The 20,622-nt window shown below is 43.6% G+C and overlaps 1 protein-coding gene across 1 annotated transcript in view; it reads right to left on the bottom strand.

Moving 5' to 3' along the window:
- The window catches only part of PTPRT (protein tyrosine phosphatase receptor type T), a 444,327-nt gene that overhangs the window by 70,972 nt on the left and 352,733 nt on the right, over window positions 1-20,622 (bottom strand). Inside the window, exons 13-14 of the mRNA XM_068207489.1 lie at window positions 13,291-13,327; window positions 8,767-8,823 (exon numbers count right to left, since the gene is read on the bottom strand). Coding sequence (XP_068063590.1) covers window positions 8,767-8,823; window positions 13,291-13,327 — 94 coding nt within the window. The remainder of the gene's footprint in view (window positions 1-8,766; window positions 8,824-13,290; window positions 13,328-20,622) is intronic.

The raw sequence follows: 20,622 nt of genomic DNA, 5'->3' as shown, positions 1-20,622 counted from the left end.
AGCTCCATCCAGCCTGGCCTTGGACACTTCTAGGGATGGGGCAGCCACAGCTTCTCTGGACAATCAATTCCAGTGCCTCCGCACCCTTTATCATCACACACCAGGCATGACTTCTTCAGCCCAAACAAGAGAGCATAATTTCTATTTGAAATTTTAGGGGGTTTTGGTTGGTTTGTTTGGTTTTTTTTAACAAGTGAAATCTACACACTTGAAAATAAAACATATTTAGGAATATAATTTGCACAGCATTTCTGCTCTGACTCCTTAGAGACAGCTGCCCTCTACCTCTACCTCATTAGTCCTCATTACAGACCTTAGCTCTGCTGACTTCACCACTTGCTGCACAGAATATTTCCAGATATAGCTTAAGCCACTGAGCTTGATTTAGAAAGCCCCACAAGATTTGAGTCATGGCTACTCTAAAGACTAAATAAGCCTATCTTCATTATATTCCTGTTACACTTAACTACTCCTAAAAATATCACCCCTGCAGTTCACAGAGTTAAATGAATTCATGTTACATGAGATCCCCTCTTATCTTGAGCTTCACCTTTGCTGCTGGAGTCAGCCAGGTCTTCCTCTGCAGCTTAAACACAGGGAAAGGGAATCAAAGGTGAACACAGAGGGCTGACATCAGAAGACTGTAATGTTTTCTCTTTTAATAGCTCTGTGCTGCTGATCTTCAGGAAATCTGAATCATTTCTGTTCAAAGTCACTTGCTCGGGGAGATAATATTCAGCCAAGTCCATGTGTTGGTGAGACAGCAGTGGTATTGTCACAGTTTTGCCTCTTTGCCACATGTCAAACTGCACATGCTTTAAGAGATGATGCAGTGATAAAAGCAGGATTTCACTTCTCCTACAGCTAAGCTGTTAATCTATTTTACTCAGAGCAAAACTCAAAATTTACCAAGCAAAAAGGGCTAGCTCTTGGAATCACATGTATCATTTCCAGCTTTTGCCCCTGACAACTCTACTATTCTGCTGCACTCACCAATTTGCCCATTCAGTTAAGAGTTCACTGATAACTCCTGTGCTCACAGGTCTGAAATGCATTAATGGGACTCCTGAGCTTGAAAATAAAATAACGTATCAGTTGCATATTTCCATCTTTATTTGACAAGCTCTCCCACAATCCTGCAGTAAATGTGTGCAAGAGGCGAGCTATACACCATCAGACAGGCAATCCCCACATTGTCACACAACAAAGGCAATGAGAAACATACAGTTTCTCCTGGAAAATGGCTAAAACTCTATTCATTTGAAGTGAAAGTCAGAAGTACTCCAAATTATCCTTCAGCTGAGCTGCAGTTACTCTTATGACCCTAAATAATAGGTGTTAGAGAATGATTTTCTACTAAAAACAGCACAGTCAGACACCCCTCATTTTTATACCATCTGAATACCCTCATGGAAGTGTGAGCTGTGTTAGAAGAAATAAGAATGTGCTGTCAACTCCATCTTCTGACCCATCAGATTGCTTTGATTTTGCCAGGCTGCTGCTCCTTGCTCTGGGCAATGTGTGGTCAGAGTGTTTTTGTCAGATATTTCCCACCCCACTGCAGACTCCTGCAGTTCCAGGAGGAGAAGAAAGGCTTGTTATCCATCCTGACACCTCCACACCGTGGTGACCGGTTCACTCCAATCTTCTGGGCAGCTATATCTCTCTTGGCAAAGGCCAGCAATTCCTTTAGGCTACCAGCCCAACCATTTGTAAGTTGTCTCAGCTAATAGTGCCTAGGAATGGAGAGTATGACAGTGTCAGCAAATTCCTGGCTCTGGGATTCTCAAAGCCTTGCAATGAAACATTACTGCAAAAGTCCATTGTTTTCCTGTTGTTCTGGCATATTTTCCATGCAGATGTCTAAATCTCCTCTGGCTGCTCTGGTTTCCCACCTGCCCAGCACCAGCTGTAGGTAAGAACATTCCTGTCCTGGCAGGAGGAGCTCTGTGAGCTGTTTCTCACAGGATATGACTTCTGCTGCTCCTGACAGAAACGCTGGTATAGAATTCACTTTTGCTTCTCTCCTTTATAGTGATGCAGGATCTGAAATCCTCTGAGCACAGCAGCCCATAAAAACTGCTCAGATGGCCATTTCCTACAAATATCTTTAAACACGCTTGCAGATCTCTACACTACTGTAGTTGAGGGGCCACCCTTTTCTTTTTGAAAAACCATGTTTATATATTGCTGGCATTAAAAAGGAATGAAAACGAACTATAACTGTATTTTCTAGTGGTTACTTCCACCACATCTCCTGGAATGAATTGTTCCTTGTAACGGGAGCTGGATGCTGGAACAGTAAGCCACAGAGCAGGTCACCACTGTTATTAGTGTGTGTGTTTCAGTGGCACCCAAAGCCCCCATAGAGGTCAGGACCCCATTACTCTGCACTAACACAAACTAGGACAGTTTTCTGCCCTAAGCTTGCTTTCTTAATAAGAAAGGCAAATGACAGCAGGCAGTGCCAGTAGAGTGAAGGCTGTAGGTCCCCTGACTCCCTGTCTGTGCCTTATCTACTCCACCAGGCCATTGCTCTCAGAGATACTCATTTCTGTGGTGCACAAAATGCACCATCCCAGGAGCCAAAGCAGTGGCCTGACTCTGACTTTCACAGGCACTGACACTCACCCAGTACTCCACTGGTCAGTCACAGCTATATAACATTTTAGTTCTTTCCTAGCAACCCAACTGACTTTGTTTCTCCTCAGTCCCTTCCAAAGTTCCCAGATCCAGCATCTTGCAGTGAGCCAGAAGTCACTACAGGAAGCACATTCATGGGAGATACAGTTCTGGTGGTGCTGCAGAGATGCAAAGAGAGCAGGGCAGGGGCAAATGGCCAATTTCCCAGAGCTGTCCAGCTCATCAGCCCATGAGAAGTCAGGTTTCTGGATCATCACACACTGATGGTTTAATTAAGGTTTTAATTAAGGTCTAATCTGGCCGTGCTGCTGTTGATGCATAGAATCACAGACTATGCTGAGCTGGGTCCTCAAACCCAGCCCCATCCCTGCACAGACACCCCAACAGCCCCACCCTGGGCACCCCTGGCAGTGCCCATCCCCTGGGGAGCCTGGGCAGTGCCCTCTGGGGGAAAACCAGCAGTGGCATCTAAGGGAAATATACCATGGCAATCTCTCTCCCAGCAATTTCTGCACAGGTATATTATTTGAAAATAAGCCACAAAATATAAAGCAACCTCCTCTGTGGAGGTGGCACTCTGAAAGACATCCAGGAAAGATTACTGTGTGCATGTAACTAAGCAGGGCTGATAATACAAGTTTCTCCCATAAAAACTATTTCACAAACTGCAATTTGAAACATTCTTTACTTTAGGCAGCAATTACAATATTGCATTTATAAAAAATGACACTGCCAGGAAAAAAGAATTCAAGAGAGCCATAAGCCAGAGAAAAGGTCAGGTATTTATGTGAGATTTCCAGCTGCTGAGGCACAAAGTCCTGCAGTGGAAGTGGCACCACAATCACCAGTAGCCAAGACACTGGGGGAGAGAGAAGCATCCCAAGGCTTAATAGGAGAAGAAAAGAAAAGAAATTAAATTATTCTAAGGCCAGCTGGGTCAAATATTCAGAGTCCAGAAAAGGGCAATGCAAGTGTGAAGGAAAGAGGGACAAAATGAGAGAAGCAACACAAGAAATGGGAGGTTCAGCCACCCCTAGGTGACAGGAAAGACCCAGCAAGGGGCCAAGTCTGCAACAATGAGGTTTGGTTTCAAAATTGTAACACCTAAGAACACAGCTTCATCAGAAAGAAATCCACTCTTGGAACAAAAAACAATCAGAAAAATTACTTCGGAGCATTATTTAACCCAGAAAAATTAATGAAAAATATTGGGCTCCCAGTCATTATGCGTTGAAATGATCTGCACAATCAGAGTAATTTCTTTGCAGCACATAATGGCCAGGCAGTGGGCTGAATGTAAAATCTCCTAATAGACCTAGAGGCTTGTATTCAAAAGACAGCTATTCTCAAATCACTTGTAAACACGATTTCCTTTTTTTTTTTTTTTTTTTTTTTTATGATGCTTTCTGTGTGAGCGGCCTACAAATTATTAAAGCAGCTCTGCATGCAGGAATGTTCTCCCTCATGTTTTCAGTTCCTGATAATATCTATATCTGTAAAACACAGTCTGGAGTGCAAACACAAGGGCAGACAGGTACCTCCAGGAATGATAACACTGAGATAAAGGTGGATAGGCATCTTTTTACATCCTGATGTGGAAACACCCAGCACCAGCCCAGGGTGTCAGCTGACCACACCCTCCAGCAGTGTATTAGCACTAAAAACAATCTGTGCATGATGCCGGTGCCTCCATGTACCATGAGCCAACAGAGTGGAACAGCTCATCACATCTAAAAGACAGATTCCTCTTTGGCTATTTCTTTGTTGCAATTCATTAAAAAATGAGTATCACAAAGAGGATCACCACACACAACATCACTACACCAATTTTCCACCTCCAGTTATTGAAAACTGCAGACAGCATAGGCTTGTGACTATAATGAGACACACTCATTTCTTTAACAAAGCTCAAAAGGAATGGACAGAACGATGAGAGCCAAAAGCTTTCAACCATATTCTGAGCAGAGAGAGAAGCAAAACAAAGCAGTCCTGGAGAGAAGACAGACCAGAATTTGTGTGAGGGATTTTCAGGCTTACAGGTGGAATCTGTAGAAGGATGAGGGTAAACACACAGCAAGGCATCAAGATCAGAATTACTAAGCTGAATGAGAATTAAAAAATAGCTGTAAGTGAATAATTGATTCTGGAGATTCCAGGCAAATCCAGCACAAAGGCTATTCTTTTTTCCTCCTGTTTTTCTTCCTCTCTCTTCAGAACAAAAGCTCTTAATTCATGCTAAAATCAGATATATGGTCCCCAAGAATAAGAAAGGTTATAACACTTCCTTGAAAGAAGAACTCAACTAAAGACAGCTCTGTGATGCCAACAAGTGATGTGATGGTTCAGGGGGTAAGGGCACGTTTCTGTTTTAACTCTTCACTTTTGCAGAACTGTATTTAAAAACTAGCTCAAATTTATAGAAATGGGAAACAAGTACAATTACCAATATGACAAGTTCAAATTTACAGATGCGACTTAGTTTTTGTCAACTCTTAGACACAGGGAGATCAACCTTTCGACTGATAACAGGCAAAAACTTCACAGTGCCTGACAATGTCATGGACATATAAGAGATGCCACAATTACTGGCTTTTCCCTCAGTCAGCCCCCTCTAAGTAGTTACCCTGCTCTCATCATGATTATCATGGAAAATCCACACCCACAGCAGCTGCAGAAAGCTGCAAAACCAGTGAGCAAAGCCCAGGGGTGGGCAGAAAGTGAACACTGAAATAAAGTCACCTTTTGAGCCCAACTGGACGAAGGTGCCTCAGGTACCAGGGTGACCTACAAAAACCTGCCCTGAGAGGCTTCACCCCGAGCTGAGGGAGCAGCATGGAGAGGAGGAATCTCTCTTCCAGCAAAAGGGAGTCAGCAGGGCAGCGTCAGGAGTCTGTGTACACACTCTCTACGTGTGCTGCATGAACACCAGGACACTTCCTGTGCTCTGCCAAGTTGAAGCAGCACTTTCAGGCAAGACTGGAATGAAGATTTCCCTTTTCCTCTACAATAACACTACAGAACAGTCTCACACCTACCTTGTAATTTTATCATATATCCTAATGCACACATATAGTTTTTTATGCCCAGCTCCTGGAAGAAGCTCAGAAGCTTGTTAATATCAACCCTGTTTCTGAATACTGGCTTTAAAAAAAAAATCTGTTTAAGGAAACAGGCATTATGTATTTGTAACAGTTCTGGGTCTGCCATGCCTTTGAAAGTGTTGTTAAAGGACACTGATGTCAGGAAAATTAATCCACAAACATCAGAGGTTATGTCCAAAAAGGAGACAGAGGAGTCCTTTTACTTTATTTGAATAAAGGGGGAGGCCATGGGACATTCCCCTGGGGTCTCTCTCTTTCCCAGTGGCTGAAGTACTTGAGAGGTACAGACTTCCCAGAAGGAAGATTTCCCTCTAATGTATAACCCTCCCTTTTAATTGTTAATTCTTATGGAATTTAGGGTTTCCCCCATTGTTTCTTTCATCTTTCAATATCCAATTTAATTTATCAGCAAACCTACAGTTTGTTTGTAAAGGCAAATCTTTTTTTCCCATTCATCAATCTGTGGAATCCTTCCCATTGTTTCTTTTATCTCTCAGTGCTGATTTTATCTACCAGCAGACCCACAGCTTGTTTGTAAAGACAAATCTGTCATTCCTCTCACTGACAATAACAATCTATGAAAATAATTTTAAGTGATCTGCAGTACCTGCCCAGTGGCTGACACACCTTAGAAAGGATCTGTGGGTTTCAGGAAATGGAGACAAAATCCTGATTACCCACATGAGCTGGTGTGAGGGTGTGAAGGTCAGGAACACGAAACCCCACTCTCCTCTAAAACATGAGAGTCCCCTCCTGCCTTCCCCCTCCTCAGCCCCCGAGCAGAAGAGGCTCCAAGGGACATCCAAAGAGTTCTTCCTGCAAACCTTCAAGCAGAAGAGATGAAAAACAAGCCCCTAAATTTTGTAAGCACATTGGAGGAGTCCTCCAATGCTCCCTGCATTCAAACTAAGTAAAACAAAGCCAAAAGAAACCTTTTCTTAATTTGACCTTCACTTGTGGCTTTCACGTCCAGCTACTACTGACTTTTCTTTATCTGGCTACGAATTTATCTGCAAGCAAAGGTGAATGTCCATTGGCTCAGGGCCAGCCACAACACGTTGCCAAGAGCATCTTTCCCCACCAGGTGGGACTTGAAAAGGGACAAGAACCTCCACACTGCTCTAGATAAATCCTTGCCTGCTTTGGTTCCTGGAGGCCTTGGCTCACACAGTTTTTTTTTTTTTTTATTTTTGTGTCTCCAAAGACCTTTCTTTCCTGAAGCTATTTGTGTCCTGGCAGTGGGTGCTTTGAATTAAACAGGTGATGTTTTCACAGTCTCCTCTTGCTAAACTATCCCAAATTTTATCTTTAACACTGTGCTTCTTCTCCCCTTTCCTCCAGCCACCTATTTTAATTGGGGAGCCCAAGATTAGGGTCTGGCAATGCAGCTGAGCTCTGGAGTAGACAGTGACCTCTGGACACTGGGCTGGAGACACCAAATTCAATTCACTCCTGGCCTCATCCCGTTCTGCACCAGGTTCTGCACTAATTCAAATCTGTCCCCTGGGAAAAGTAAGCCCCTAAAGGGACTGTGATGCACGAAACTTGTGCTAAAAAAATACTTTTAGAAGGCAGAAATTTGTTCAGGGCGACAAAACCAACCAACCACTTTCACGCATTCAACTTAAAAAATGTGATAAACTCCTCTGAAATCAAAAGAACCAAACAGAATAAACCTGTCAAAGGAATAATATTCCAGTGTATCAGAAGACAAAATGCAGCAACAAACAGATTTGAAGTGGGATTAGATCTGTTTAAAAAATACATTATCTGTCTACAAAACCAGAATGTGTTTCAGGAAACAAAAGAAGCCTCTTCAATGGATTTGAGGGAGCAGGAGTTATTAAATCAACAGTTTTCACATGCAGCAAAATTGTGTGGGAACAGCAGGAACTTTTTCCTTCCTCATTTTCCACTGATTTTTTTTGCAGTCTCCCCCTCCAGCCCAAGATTTCCCTGGCCACATTTCAGACACAGGTTCTTAACTGAGATTTCAACATTTTCCCAGGAACTTTCCTTCTTCCCATGCTGATGTACTACCAAAAATCAGGACCTTTATTTCCAATGCATTTGAACTTCCCAGTAATCCCAGCACCTTTTTGCCCCTGTACCATCACAGCTGATGTGCAATTGAAATAATTGTTGGGTGAGGAGGTCATAACTAGGCAGGAACAACCATGCAGCAGTGGGAGAGGAGTATTCCTAGAGAAATGTAATCCATCTAAAAACTGAAAAAACCCTCCTTTCCCATTAATTTCATGTAACGCTGCCACATCCCAGCCACTCATTCTGTACACATCAGGCTGAAGTAGAAGAACCTAACCACAAGCTGATGGGATCTCCCTTCCATATCTAAATTTTGTGGAATTAATGATGATCCTGGTCCCATTGTAACATATGATGGTGTAATTTTACGGCACACAGACTTCCAAGTTCCTTCTGATGGAAATTGCAAAACCCTTGAGAGGTTCTGAACCTCCCCTCTGTGAGTGACTTGGTGCTGCTGAGGCTCAATTCTGCAGCATCTCTGGCTCCAGCAGAAGTTTCTATAGAAACTACAGTTTCTATAGTTCCTGTGTTCCTCTACAGAGAGCTTACAGAATCACGTTTTCCTTTTCTTGCCACCATTTCTCCGACAGCAGGCCTCAGCTGTCTACGAATAAGCACAATAATCAGCCCCAGAAAATGGCACAGCTGCTTTAATTGGAAATGCAAGCTCAGCTCCATGCATGCTCAGGGATCCCTCAGCCTGTGCACAGGGGATCCATGGGGCTCTTCCATCACACTCAGCTGCTGCTGTGAAGATTTAAGAGGTGTTGAGCCCTCAGCTGACCCTCAGCATGGGCAGATCTCCACCTTGGCACTGAAGGAGTGCCATGAAAGCACTGCCCTCCTTCATACTGTAGTTGGAGCAATTGTAAAAGTAATTTCTCATGCAAAACAAGTATTAAACGAGAAGTCACAAAGCTGCTCAGTACTCTGGAAGTTTGACCAGTTTTCCTTTTTCTGAACTGATAATCACCTGTGCTCAAGAGGCTGGGCGGGTTTCGCGTGGTCACCTGTTGTCTACCTATCACTGCTAAGAACAAGCAAAATGGTTCCCAGGCAGCATGCACGAGACAAAAAAAAAAAAAAAAGGAAAAAAATAAAAATGTACCTTATAATGGTTATTATAGTTCCATTCTTTCATTTGCAAGAAGTCACATTTTAAGGAAAGAAGAAATGAGTACTGGGAGATAAGGAACCATTAATGAGCCCTCTGCCTTGGTTTCAATTACACTGTGAAATTAATTTAATGCACTTTAGGAATACAAGAGGTAATCGCTCTCTCTTGGTAAGAGGTTGCAATTTTCTCTAATAAAGTGTCGATATAAATATGTTGCTTTAAGACAAGGAGAACAAGTCAGTTAATTCAGAAAGAATGGGACATACTAAAACAAATGCTGTCAAGGAAACCAAATGGCAAAACCTATAAATAACCCATCTGAATGGAAATTGTATGGCAGAGAACTGGTAAATTGGGGTTTAATTATAAACATTTTAAAATACTGTTTTATGTTAATGAGGTGCATCCAAGTGCCTAATGCTGTGAAAGATAACATTAGTCCAGTAATTAAAAAAAAAAAAAAAAAAAAAAAGAGAATAGCCCATGTGAGGGGGGAAGTGGCAAGAGATCTGAGACCAACGAATCTGAAAATAAATAACATACATAGATACAAAAGGTTCATAATGTTTAACATGCTGGCAAAGTGTGGGATGGCTACACAGAGTGGACGAACGCAGGGAGCTTTCTGATGGATCACCCAAGGTCACCCCAGCAAGGGCTGATGGTGAGTCCCTGCCACTGGCCCTTCCCACAGGCAGCACCCAGTCCTCCCATGGAGGCACTGGATGGAGGGAAATGAGCTCAGGGGGTGTGCTGGCCCAGCTGGGAACCTACTGGCTCTGCTTTGGAGGACCTGCTGCTCTGAAATGCTGACGCCACCCCCTCCTCCCAGTATTTAATAACCTAATCAATACAAAAGGATCTGAGAGCTTTTTCTTGCCACCACAAGAATCAAGTTCATCTAAGCAGGAGCAGCACACAGAGAATCATGAAGAGAGAGCACCACCAGAGAGCTGGGAAGCAGCTCCTGCACAGAGCTGGGCTGAACTGAAAAGGGCTCATCTGAGCAGCCTATTTCTGGCTAAAGAGGAGGGAAGAAAGCTGGGAAAGCTCCAAAATTTTTATTTTAAGTGGATTAAGCCACTTTTAAAGAGTGCTCTGCTTTGCTTTTCTTGGTGTTGGGGCAATGGGACGCAGAGAGCAAACTCCCTGGCAGCCAGCTGGAAGAGAGGCGGTGGAACAGCCCCGTTTGTCTCTCGAGTAATTAAAGAGACTCAGCTTCTGAGCAGGTGCCTTGCAGCAACACCCAGGATGTGTTACAATCCCCCAGTAACACATGCCTAACACATTTCACTGCCTAATTACTCCCACACTCACGTTTAGTGCCCTTGTTAATCCAGTACTTCAAGAGAATTCTTGCCTTGCTTAAACACGCCTCGATCCTAATCTTCCTGTCACTGGTGTAAATCAGAACTCATTTCACTGGTGCTAATGGAGCTGCTGCAGTGACAAATGTCTAGGAATGGGAAAATTAGGCTTCTATTCTAAAATGAACATTTAGTCTGGCACCAGTGGTATGTATTTATTTTCTTGCATCAAATCATTTTTTTTTCCTCCGGTACCAACTCAAGCAGAGCTTTTAATACTGACATTGATCCTGACTCCAAAAAAAGGTGTTGTTTTTTTATTTTTTTCCTGATTCCTACCACATCACAGTGGCATCCTCACTGGCAGCTCTGATGATTCTGTTCAAGGCAGACTTCAGGTTTGCTCATTCTATCCTCAGAAAAACACCAATGCAAATAAAGGGGAGTACAGAGCAATGCCATTTAAGGATAATAAAGACAGCACAGACACAGGAGGTTATCTAGAACATTCCAGCTATCAGCCTTTGATCAGGACATGGTGTAATCACAGTTGTGTGAGTGTCTCTGTGCATTTCCCACTGCAGAGAGAGGGCAGGTACAGCACCCCTCTCCAGGGGCTGGTCCCATTATTCCTATGGAATTAATGTATGGTGGGAATGCAGCCTCAGGACATATGGAAACCTGAAAGTGTGGGAAAGCCCACAGAACCACTTTGCTCAGCTGTAGCTGTGGCAGGTCCTGTGATGTTACCAACACCCCAGCTCGTGGTGCTCCTTTGCCTGCGAGCTGCACCAGCCCTGCTCCTTCGGAGAGCTAAACCTGCCTCAAATGAGCCACAGCTGGGCTATTCCAGCTCTGTGCTCAGGGCCAACCACTGGGAATTACAGCAATTCAGAGCCAGGGCAAGAGGAAAAGAATTTCCACAGAGGTTTCTGCACTCCACACCGAGGAATAAGATATCTACCTATAAATCAAAAGTGATATGAAGCAAAAGTGAAATAAATCAAAAGTGATATGAATTGAGACAGCGAGAATAAACACTAGAACTACCATCATTTCTTGTCCTTTTCCATTCAAGTCAATAAAGAAAAAAACCTAAAGATCACCAAGAAGCAGTGGTTCTAGACATCCTCAGGCTCTACCCATCTCTTTTGTATCTCTTACTAAATTAATCCTAGGAAGAGATTCTTTTTTAAGAAGAGATGACGTTCAGAACCAACAGAAGGAGGGGGGTCAATGACTGGGTGGCTCAGTGACTCCTCCTGGTGACCTGACAGGGTTAATGGAAATTATCTCAGTTTGCCGAAGTCAGCTGAAGGTCAAACACTTATGGGCCACTTTGCTGAGGTACCCAAATCAGAGAGTGCAAACAAAAGGATGTGTCAGAATGGGATTTTTCAAGCTGTGTAAGTTTTTTTCTTTTGAATACTCATAGAGCAAATATCTTTCCTGCTAGCATGACAACATTCTTCCATCCGTTCCAGAAAAATGAACAACTGAAATGGAAGGAAGTACAGGTTTCTAAAAATTAATTAATCCAGTATCTCTGATCTCATGAAGAGACTATGCTATTCATTTCACCCAGTCCTGCTCTTGCTCTTTCTACCACCAGAAAGCCAAAATCAGGTATTTGAAATGGTCACATTACTACCAGCTGAGAGAGCTGAGAGGAAGGAGACACATAGACTGAGACACATAGAATGTTTGTAACCCAGAGAATGAATTAAATAAAGATTTTACAAGGAGCTTTTAAACAGGAAAGGAACAAGAGGGTATGGGGAGCACCAGTGCCACAGATGAGAAGGAGAAATGGGAGAAATGGCTCCTCCTCCTCAGCTTTCAGTGGTGACACAACTGCTTACAGCCCCACCAGTCTGCTTTAGCGAGTCTGAGCAGGGAAAGCACCTGCACAGGTGGGAGCTCCAGGCACTGCCACCCCAGTGCCTGGCTGGCTGTGACAGCCTGGGGATGTCTCCACAGGAGATGGAAAATGCTCTCCAGTGGCTAACGGGGCTGCTTTGAGCCCTCCCAACTCCTCTGCAAGTGCCGATGCAGAAGGGATCAGGAGAAAGAACCTTGAAGTCATTGAATTCTGCCACAAGTCAAAATAGACGGAAAAGAATGATAAAAATGGGATGGTGCCTCAAAGGATTTCTGGGTTCCTGCCAAATTTGGTGAACTCTCAAAGCTTCCACAGGCAGCCATGCAGGTATTTCACTTTACAGCAAAGCAGCAAGAGCGCAAGCTGGCAAAGCTAAGTTTGGGAATGGAGAGTCATCTGTAGCACAGCCCATGGCAACACCGCAGCATTTCCCTGCAGCTCCTTGGCAGACTACAACATGTGTTGGGGAAATCTTTTTACAGCTACTCTGTGTTACAAATAAATTGGTGTCTGACATCTTTTTCTGGAAAAGTAGCCCCTGGGGTGATTTCAAAATCTTTAGAAGAGTTGTTAAAAGCAGCTGTAAACTCTAAGAAGGAGCTCAGACATTGTCACCGTTGGTCCCTCAAGAGCTACACCTTGTGAACCAACCTGGGGCTGTTTGTCTTGGGTTTGCTCTGTGTGACCTGTCAGCTCGGTCTCTTCTGAGCTCACCACAATGAAAATCAGGAATGCTCTCTCCTAGTTTGTTCAATTATACCATGAAAATGGCACGATGTAAGAATTGTGCCCCGCTGTGTACAAGGTTAGGCTTACACGAGATCTCCTCTTATCTACTTTGTACAGTTGTGGAGAAAACAAATTGAATGGGAAGTTAATGTCACTTTTTCAGTGATGTTCTGCCAACAGCAAGAACAGTCCTCAGGACAGAAAAGCTGTCAACAGAACGAGGGGAAGGAGGAACCACAGAGAATTATACCCTGCATTAAAAAAATAACAGAGGCCACAAATATAGTGGAGTGGTCCTAGAAACTGTTGTTCTGCCTTGACAATCTTCCTTTTTAAAAAAATAAAATAAAAGAGCAAATGAAGAGGCTGGCTCTTTGGCTAGGAACTGTAATCAAGTTGTGCCACCACTGCAGTTTTCACATTTCTGGTGTCGTGTTTTGCAGGAAAGAGAGACCCACATACCTTTTGTTGCCAGCCGGACACAGTTGATTTTTGTTTCCTGAAAAATAAAAAAACACAAGAAAAATATATAGAAAAATTTTACAGTGTGTAATTTGCCCATCTACAGTAAACACACATTCCTTTAAAAAGCTACTAAAAATACATATATATTTTCTTGCACTTCATCTTTGAAAATACCACCAACAGTTTTTGTTGCATAAAACACTCCACACTACTGGACTTGCTTGCAGTTGGTTCTCTTAAGTATTGAAAAGTTGGGAGTGACAGCACATTTCTCCACGCTCCATGTGTGAGTGATGGGTCCCACGTAAGTGCCTGATTAGCTAATAGAATTTCCCAGTTAAATGACTTGCTCTGTAATAGACTGACAAGCCTTGGGTCAAAAGTACACGCCACTGTACATCTCATTTTCATGCACCATTACTGCAAATTTTGCAAATTGGGTATTTATTTAAACACATGGCAAACAGACACTGAAGAAGTCATTTGAATATTTCAGCTCTCTGATGGATGTGGAGCAGACCAACATTCTGTGCTGCTGCCTCTGCCAAACGAGCTGTTCTAACAACCCTCACCACTGCAGCTCCTCATTGCAGAGCTGGGACAAAACCCAACACTTTGTGTTCAATCCACCCTGGAGCCTGCAGGGCTGCAAAAACGGGATTTGGATCCGAATGTTGTGTTTGGCTTCACAAACAGCTCAAACTCGGCAGCTTTCTCAGGCCACCTCCACTGCAAACACAACCTCTGTGGAGTCCCCAGCTCCTCACTGTACAGCCCTTCCTGGCAGGGGCTGCTGCTGTCCAGCCTGTGATTGCCATCCAAATGGGAATGTGCTGCTTGTTAAAGAGCTGCCTCTGTCAGGCACTAATCTGCTGCAAGGCTTGCAGAGCACTTTATGCCTCTGCACGTCTCAGGTGTAATGAATCCAGCATAAATTACTGTGCTAACAATGCTCCATTAATATGGATGCTGTCTGTGCTCTGGAAACAGCAGCCCAGCAAAGCACTGCTGAGTGTGTCCTTCCATCCTCAAACGACTGGACAAACCTTGTGCAAATCTCAATTTGCTCTTGGAGAAAATTGCTCCATCTGTGACAAATCCTCCTTGGCTGGAGCAGACACACACAGCCCCACTGTGCCTTTCTCCTCACGCTTTTGTTGCACATAGGAGGGGGATGATTGCAGGATCCATGCTGGGAAACACTGGGAATCACAGGAGCAATTCCCTCTGATCCCTTTCTGTGATGCCACACAATCTGGATACAAGCCACACTGTGTGCAGCCTAAGAAAAATGAGATACCCAGGACAAACACTCCCTTTGACCTTGCCTTCAAACTCTTTTAAGGAATTCCTAGCTCCTTGAGGACAAACCATGACTATTTCCCAGTCCAGAGTGGGACTGAAGCCCTGTTCATCCCAGCTAACCAGAGACATCTCTTTGGTTGCACCCCTTTGTCCCTCAAAAATCAGCTCCCCAGCATAATCTGCACCAACACTGGCACTGCAAAGTCACCACAGCTGCACAAAGAGCTCCCCACTCCCCTCTGCCTCGTGGGTAACGAGTTTGAATTGCCAGTTATTCTGGAAATCCAAAGTCTTTGCTGCTGCTTGGGATGTATGGAGCAGGCAAAACACAGCTTTGTTGTCAGAGCTGTCTCTGCACATAGTGCTGGGAACCAGAAGACAGAGAGGTCCTGATGTAGTTTCTGATCTGCAACAAGGTGAGCTGGAAAACCAGCAATGGAGAGTAAAATAAAAAATTAAGAGACAGGATTTTTGTGGTCTACAAGTAGATGGACACTTGCTCACATTTTGTCAAGGAAAATATTCTTGTGTATGTGTTGCTTTCTGCTGGCTTCAGAATGTAACAGAAAGCTGGAGAAATTAGTGCTGGAAAAAGAAGAGTCTAGAATGATCTCATTTGAACATGTGTGTATTCCTGTATGAGACCCTCCCCTGGGGCGATTTGGGAAGACAGAATTTATTCTGATTGTATCTGCATCCACTGATGGCTGCATTGAGCACAACCACAGCTCTTAGGAGAACTGGCACTGCCAGAAGCAACAGCTACAGGAACAAGATGTGGACTTCAGAACTTCATTTCTAATTGCATCTTCTGGGGAGGAAAACATAAAAGAACCTGCACAGACATCAGCTCCCAGCTCCTAGCAGTGCTAGTGTAAAGACTTGAATTTAGTCCATATTCTGGATTAAGGCTGATTATTCCATTGCTTTGCACTGCTCATCTCTTTGGTGTTTCATAAAAATGAGATCCCTTTCAATTTACTCTATTTTTCTTTGGTTGATACTGAGAATTGTAAGTTTGCATGAATCTTTTTAAGAAGAAACAAAATAAATAAATGCATTCCAGCCCCTAAAAAAAAACCCAACAAACTGAAAGTAACAAAAAAACCAAAAAAAAACAAAACAAAAAAAAAAAAACAACAAACACTAAACCCACTTTCCCAAATTCATGTTTGTTTTCTGAAAATATTACTTTTGCTTCAAGGCACTTTCCTGTACACAGTAAAGATCACAGAATGTTAATGGGTTGGAATGCACCTTAAAGTGCCATAGGCAGTGACAATGCTTTTATTTTTATTTTTTTTCCTAAGCTACATTTCCCATCTTTCAGTTTGCACACACTACTTCTTGTCAAATCACTGCAAGGTGCTTCTCTTCAGCCACCAGCAAAGCAGGAATAAACAATGTTGGTAATTATCAATGATCCATCCAGCTTGCCTAAAGCAATGGCAAGAAAAATAATTAAATAAAGAGATAATAATAGAAGCTTTAGGGAAAAAAAACCCCAAATATTTCCCCAAAATTCAGTCTCTGTGTCATTTCTGAATATTCTTTCAAATGCTGCAATACTTATTTCCCATTTTATGATATCACAGAACTTTTACAAGGCCTTGTATATGTACAACAGTCTTAATGATACTCAGAGAGCCAACATATTCTGCATATCTGCTTTCATGTAATGGCTGAACTCACAGGAATAAATTAAATTAAGATGCCAGTACTGCTTCAGCTCTGTATCACTGCCAGGTTAAGGCAGACATTTTACAGCCAAACAGTAATGGAACAATGTAGGCACATTTTAACTGAGATCCTGGGACAGGAAAACACTCCATGACTACATCCTGCAGCTCCTGACCCAACCCTCACTTTCCAACAAGCTCCATGCCCTGAAAGCTCACCGCAGAATAAGCCCATCCCCATGCCTACCTCAACACATGGATGGAAATTTGCTTTCTGGAACTTATTTACCAATGGATAAAAGATTATGGAGTGCCCTCCCTCAAGGCTGAACCCTGGCTCTGTTTTTAAGTCCACACACCATGGACACGTATGCCACTGAGTTTCAGGGTGCTGGCAGCCTGCTCCTGGAGGGAGGACCTGCACCTACCATCAGCACAACCCGGGACCCTCTGGAGAGAGTAGTGCTGAGGAGCTGGGCAAGCCCTCTCTGCCCACGCCACTCCTGCCCACAGCCTGGAAACTGCACACTGTGAGCCTGCTTTAGCATCCCCCTGGATTTCCAGGGCTTTTTAAAACATTCTTTTAATACGGCTTTATTCTTTCATTTTAGAAGCAAAGGAGCTGCTGCTGTCTACTAATTACTGAGGCTCCTAAATGAACATTTCACTCAAGTGAAATGGATGATAACAAAATGAGTTCTGCCTCTGTCTCTTCAGTGTTTGGATGGGAACAATTTTCTGCAGAAAAGGGCTACGGGGGCAGCAGGACATATGTTTATGTGACAGCTGCATCTTCACAACCTAAAAAGCCACATGATCTTTTTTTCCCCCCTTTTCTTTGAAACTGACAGCTTGCTGTTTACAGACTACGAACAACAATGAAAGCAGCAAAGCTTTTTCATCCATCTGTTTTCACACCCACCATTTTCCCTTTCCTTTACTATGATTATGACTTTGCAGCAGTCAAACAAAGCTTGCCTTGCCTGAAGAACCACCTGCCAGCCCCAGCAGAGCCTGCTGCCCCCAGAAGTGCCATGGGGGCTGCCCTACAACAGACAGAGATTTTTAGGCAGCTCAAACTGGGAACAGGCAATTTTATCTGCTGCTGCTTCATGGACCAGACAAGGAATCACCACTCTCCCCTCGGCCTCAGTTCCAGCTTTAGTTCCCCATGTCCCAGAGCTGAACACGGAACTTGTTGGCAACCTGCTTCACACACAGGGTAGAAACCATGGGCTTGTCCAGTCTTAAGGAGTTATTTATTTGGTCCTCAACAGATTTTGCCCAAGTCCAGGAGAGCTCTAAATTGTGTTTATTCTCTATCCCATTGCAGCCAGTGGTTTGTAGTCTTAAAATATGTCTGTGCAGGGTCAATGGACTCCCCTATAATTTTTATTGCCAGCTTCAGGAAATTGCTATTTCCTTCCAAAGACTAAGCCAAACCTATTATTGCTATTCCAATTATCAGGGTTTTTTTTAGTATCTGTGTCATTTGGAGAAGGGAGCTTAACAAAATGGTTAGGGCTTTTATTATTTACAATAGGAAGTTATGTGAATGATCTGCAGTTGATGATTGGATACCCACTCCTCTCAACCTCTCAAAAATGAGGTAGGCTGGAGGAGGATTTTATTTATTATGCAGAAAACACTCAGGTACACATCCTCTGGCCAACCAGATGTGGAAACAGGGGTGTATAAAGAGTGAAGTGTTCCCACAGCTGCTTTATTTCTGCACCAGCACCTCCAGGATGAGATTCAGAAGGAGTGAATGTAAGTGGATAAACTGTACACCCAAAATCCTCCTGAACACAGAGCTCCCCAAAGCTGGTTAGTAGCTCACAGAAGTGGTGCAGGCAGCCCTGGTGCCATTTCATCTTTCAGAGCACAGCTCGTGCTGAACTCAACCTCCTTGATTTTTTTTTTCATGGCCATCTCCACGGGGATGAATGGCATCTCTCTGCTGGCAGCTCTATCCATACCTTCAAAATGTCCCAGAAGAATAATGCTGTGTGCTATGAGCAGACCTGTCAGCATCAAGAAATCCAGCCTCAAGTCCCCTGATAATAATGAGCTGCCCGATTGTGCATGTAGTACAAGTCATTAGAGAGGCAAAAAATCAATAGGAATCTCGGTAGAGTCTTTCATTCCCTCAAAAAAATAATATTCTCATTGATTCCTGCAGTGCTACTTTTCACAATTCTGGGTTGAAGACATCAGTCACTTGTTGGACCACCAGGCTGGCAGAGCAGCTGGCTGCACCCCCCATCACTCCCAGCTGTGTTACACAGGCTCCTGCTCATCTCCCATTGAAAGGAAAAACGGCCAAGAGTTATTGATTGCAACTGTGCTGTTAAAAATTTCATTTTAACTCAATGAGGTAAAATGCAGCTCCAGAAAGGATTTTTTTAAGGAGCTCTGGTTTCTGAGCTGCTCAAAAATTCAGGCAGGTTTCACACAGCAGCCAAAAATTCTCTCCGTCAGGGTGTGGTGCTGGATCAGCAACCAGAGACCCGCAGTGAGCCAGAAAAAGACCTGGGGACAATCAAACCTGCAGCATCTCAGTTTGATTACTGAGCCAGTGTGAGGATAAGGAATAACGTGGGGTTGTCAACCTGGCCTCACCTTTCAGAGGGAAAAATACTGGCAGGGCTGGAGTTTTAAAGGGGCTGAGCTCAGGGGGGGGTTTTAGACAAGCAAATCTTCATGCTCTGTCAGGCAGCCATCTGTAGCAGGTGGCACCAGGACAAACAGCAAACATCAGATTCCTACCTGGATGGCTGTGACAGTGTCTGGAGATCCTGCCAGAGCACAGCCAAGCCAAATGTCCCCTCTACTTCTGTGCCACCTCTAGTGCTGACTCCTTCTATCAACTAAACAGTAACTAACAGTGCTTCTCACTCCCACAGCCACAAAGCCACAGCCACAAAGCCTGGAGTTTCTGTGTCCCCTTCCTTTCTCCCCTCTCTCACTTCAAACTCTGCCACATTTCAGCTCAGCATCTGGCTGTCAGCAGTGCCTAGGAGGGAAGTTCACACAATTTGGAAGCGTTTTGTGTAACAAAGCTGAAAACCACTCAGTGTCACCACGTTCTGCTCAGACTCCAGTCTGGAGGCAGCACCACAGTGACCACAGTACACCCAAGAGCCTGGGAGATGGATCCAGCCAGCCACAGCTTTTTCATTCACACTCTGAGACAACTACAACAGTGCACAAGAGAAGGCAGAAGAGCTTGTGATCTGCTTCTGCAGCAATCTGCCACACTTGTTTTGCATCCAGCTGTTAATTATGTTCCTTTCAGTGTAACAATCAGAGCTAATGGCTGCAGAGCAGACAGGAAAACCAAATGAGCACAACCCTCCATGTACAGAGGAGCTCAAACAATGCAGAACTCCTACAACACTCCTAACCTCCTCCTAATCAAGCTTTTTGACCAAATCCAGGCTGTTTCTTCAAATTAAGCTCTCCCCGGAGCCCTCTGTTTCCAAAGGAAGATGTTCTGGTTCACTGCATGAAGGTTTCTCATTGCAGCTTCCAGGTGTGGAGAGAAATTTCATCATTCCACAACCGTCAGTGATTAATGAAACTATGGAATATCCTAATTAAAAAATGAGTGGCAATGTTCTGTTAAGCTTTTCATGTGTAAGGGAACATAAGGCTCTACTTTAACCGTGCTAAATTGTTATTGTTGCAGGTTTTTTGCAGATGTGACTTATCCAAAATCATGGAATGGTTTGGGTTGGAAGTGACCTTAAAGACCATCCAGTTCCAATGTGCTGCCATGGGTAGGGACACCTTCCACTATCCCAGATTGCTCCAAATCCCATCCAGCCTGGTCTTGGACACTCCCAGGGATGGAAATGCCATGTTGCAGCTATAATTAGTTGTAGGATTTTTCAAGACCAGTCAAAGCTGCTCAGGTTACAGACAAGTGAAAACTCAGCTGCAAATAATTCTGGGAATGGAACAAAACCCTACCATTTACAGCTGCAAAAGAGTGAATTCACCCTAATGTTTGAAATGTGGGCCTTAACGATTTTACCAAGAAACAGAAGGGATCAGAATAGAAGCTACACCTTTGAAGATCCATATTCCACTCTTGGGCATTTCCTCTATACGTTTACCCACAGCACTACACTCTGCGGATATATAAAGCATATCCTGCAGAAATATAAATTATTACCACAGGAGGAAATAGCTTTCTCAAAGAGGAATTTACTGTGTCTGGCTGGACACTTCTCATCCTTTCATGAACTGTTCTTTGTTGCATTAAGACAATTTCATTAACTTATGCTTAAAAATCCCTCCTGTTAGAACAGCCCAAGCAAGTCATCCTTTTCTGAGTCCT

Source organism: Anomalospiza imberbis, chromosome 17 (genome assembly GCF_031753505.1).
Source record: "Anomalospiza imberbis isolate Cuckoo-Finch-1a 21T00152 chromosome 17, ASM3175350v1, whole genome shotgun sequence".
NCBI classification, from domain to species: Eukaryota; Metazoa; Chordata; class Aves; order Passeriformes; family Viduidae; genus Anomalospiza; species Anomalospiza imberbis.
The sequence above is the reverse complement of the archived record's forward strand: the minus strand, read 5'-3'. Positions and strand labels throughout refer to the sequence as shown.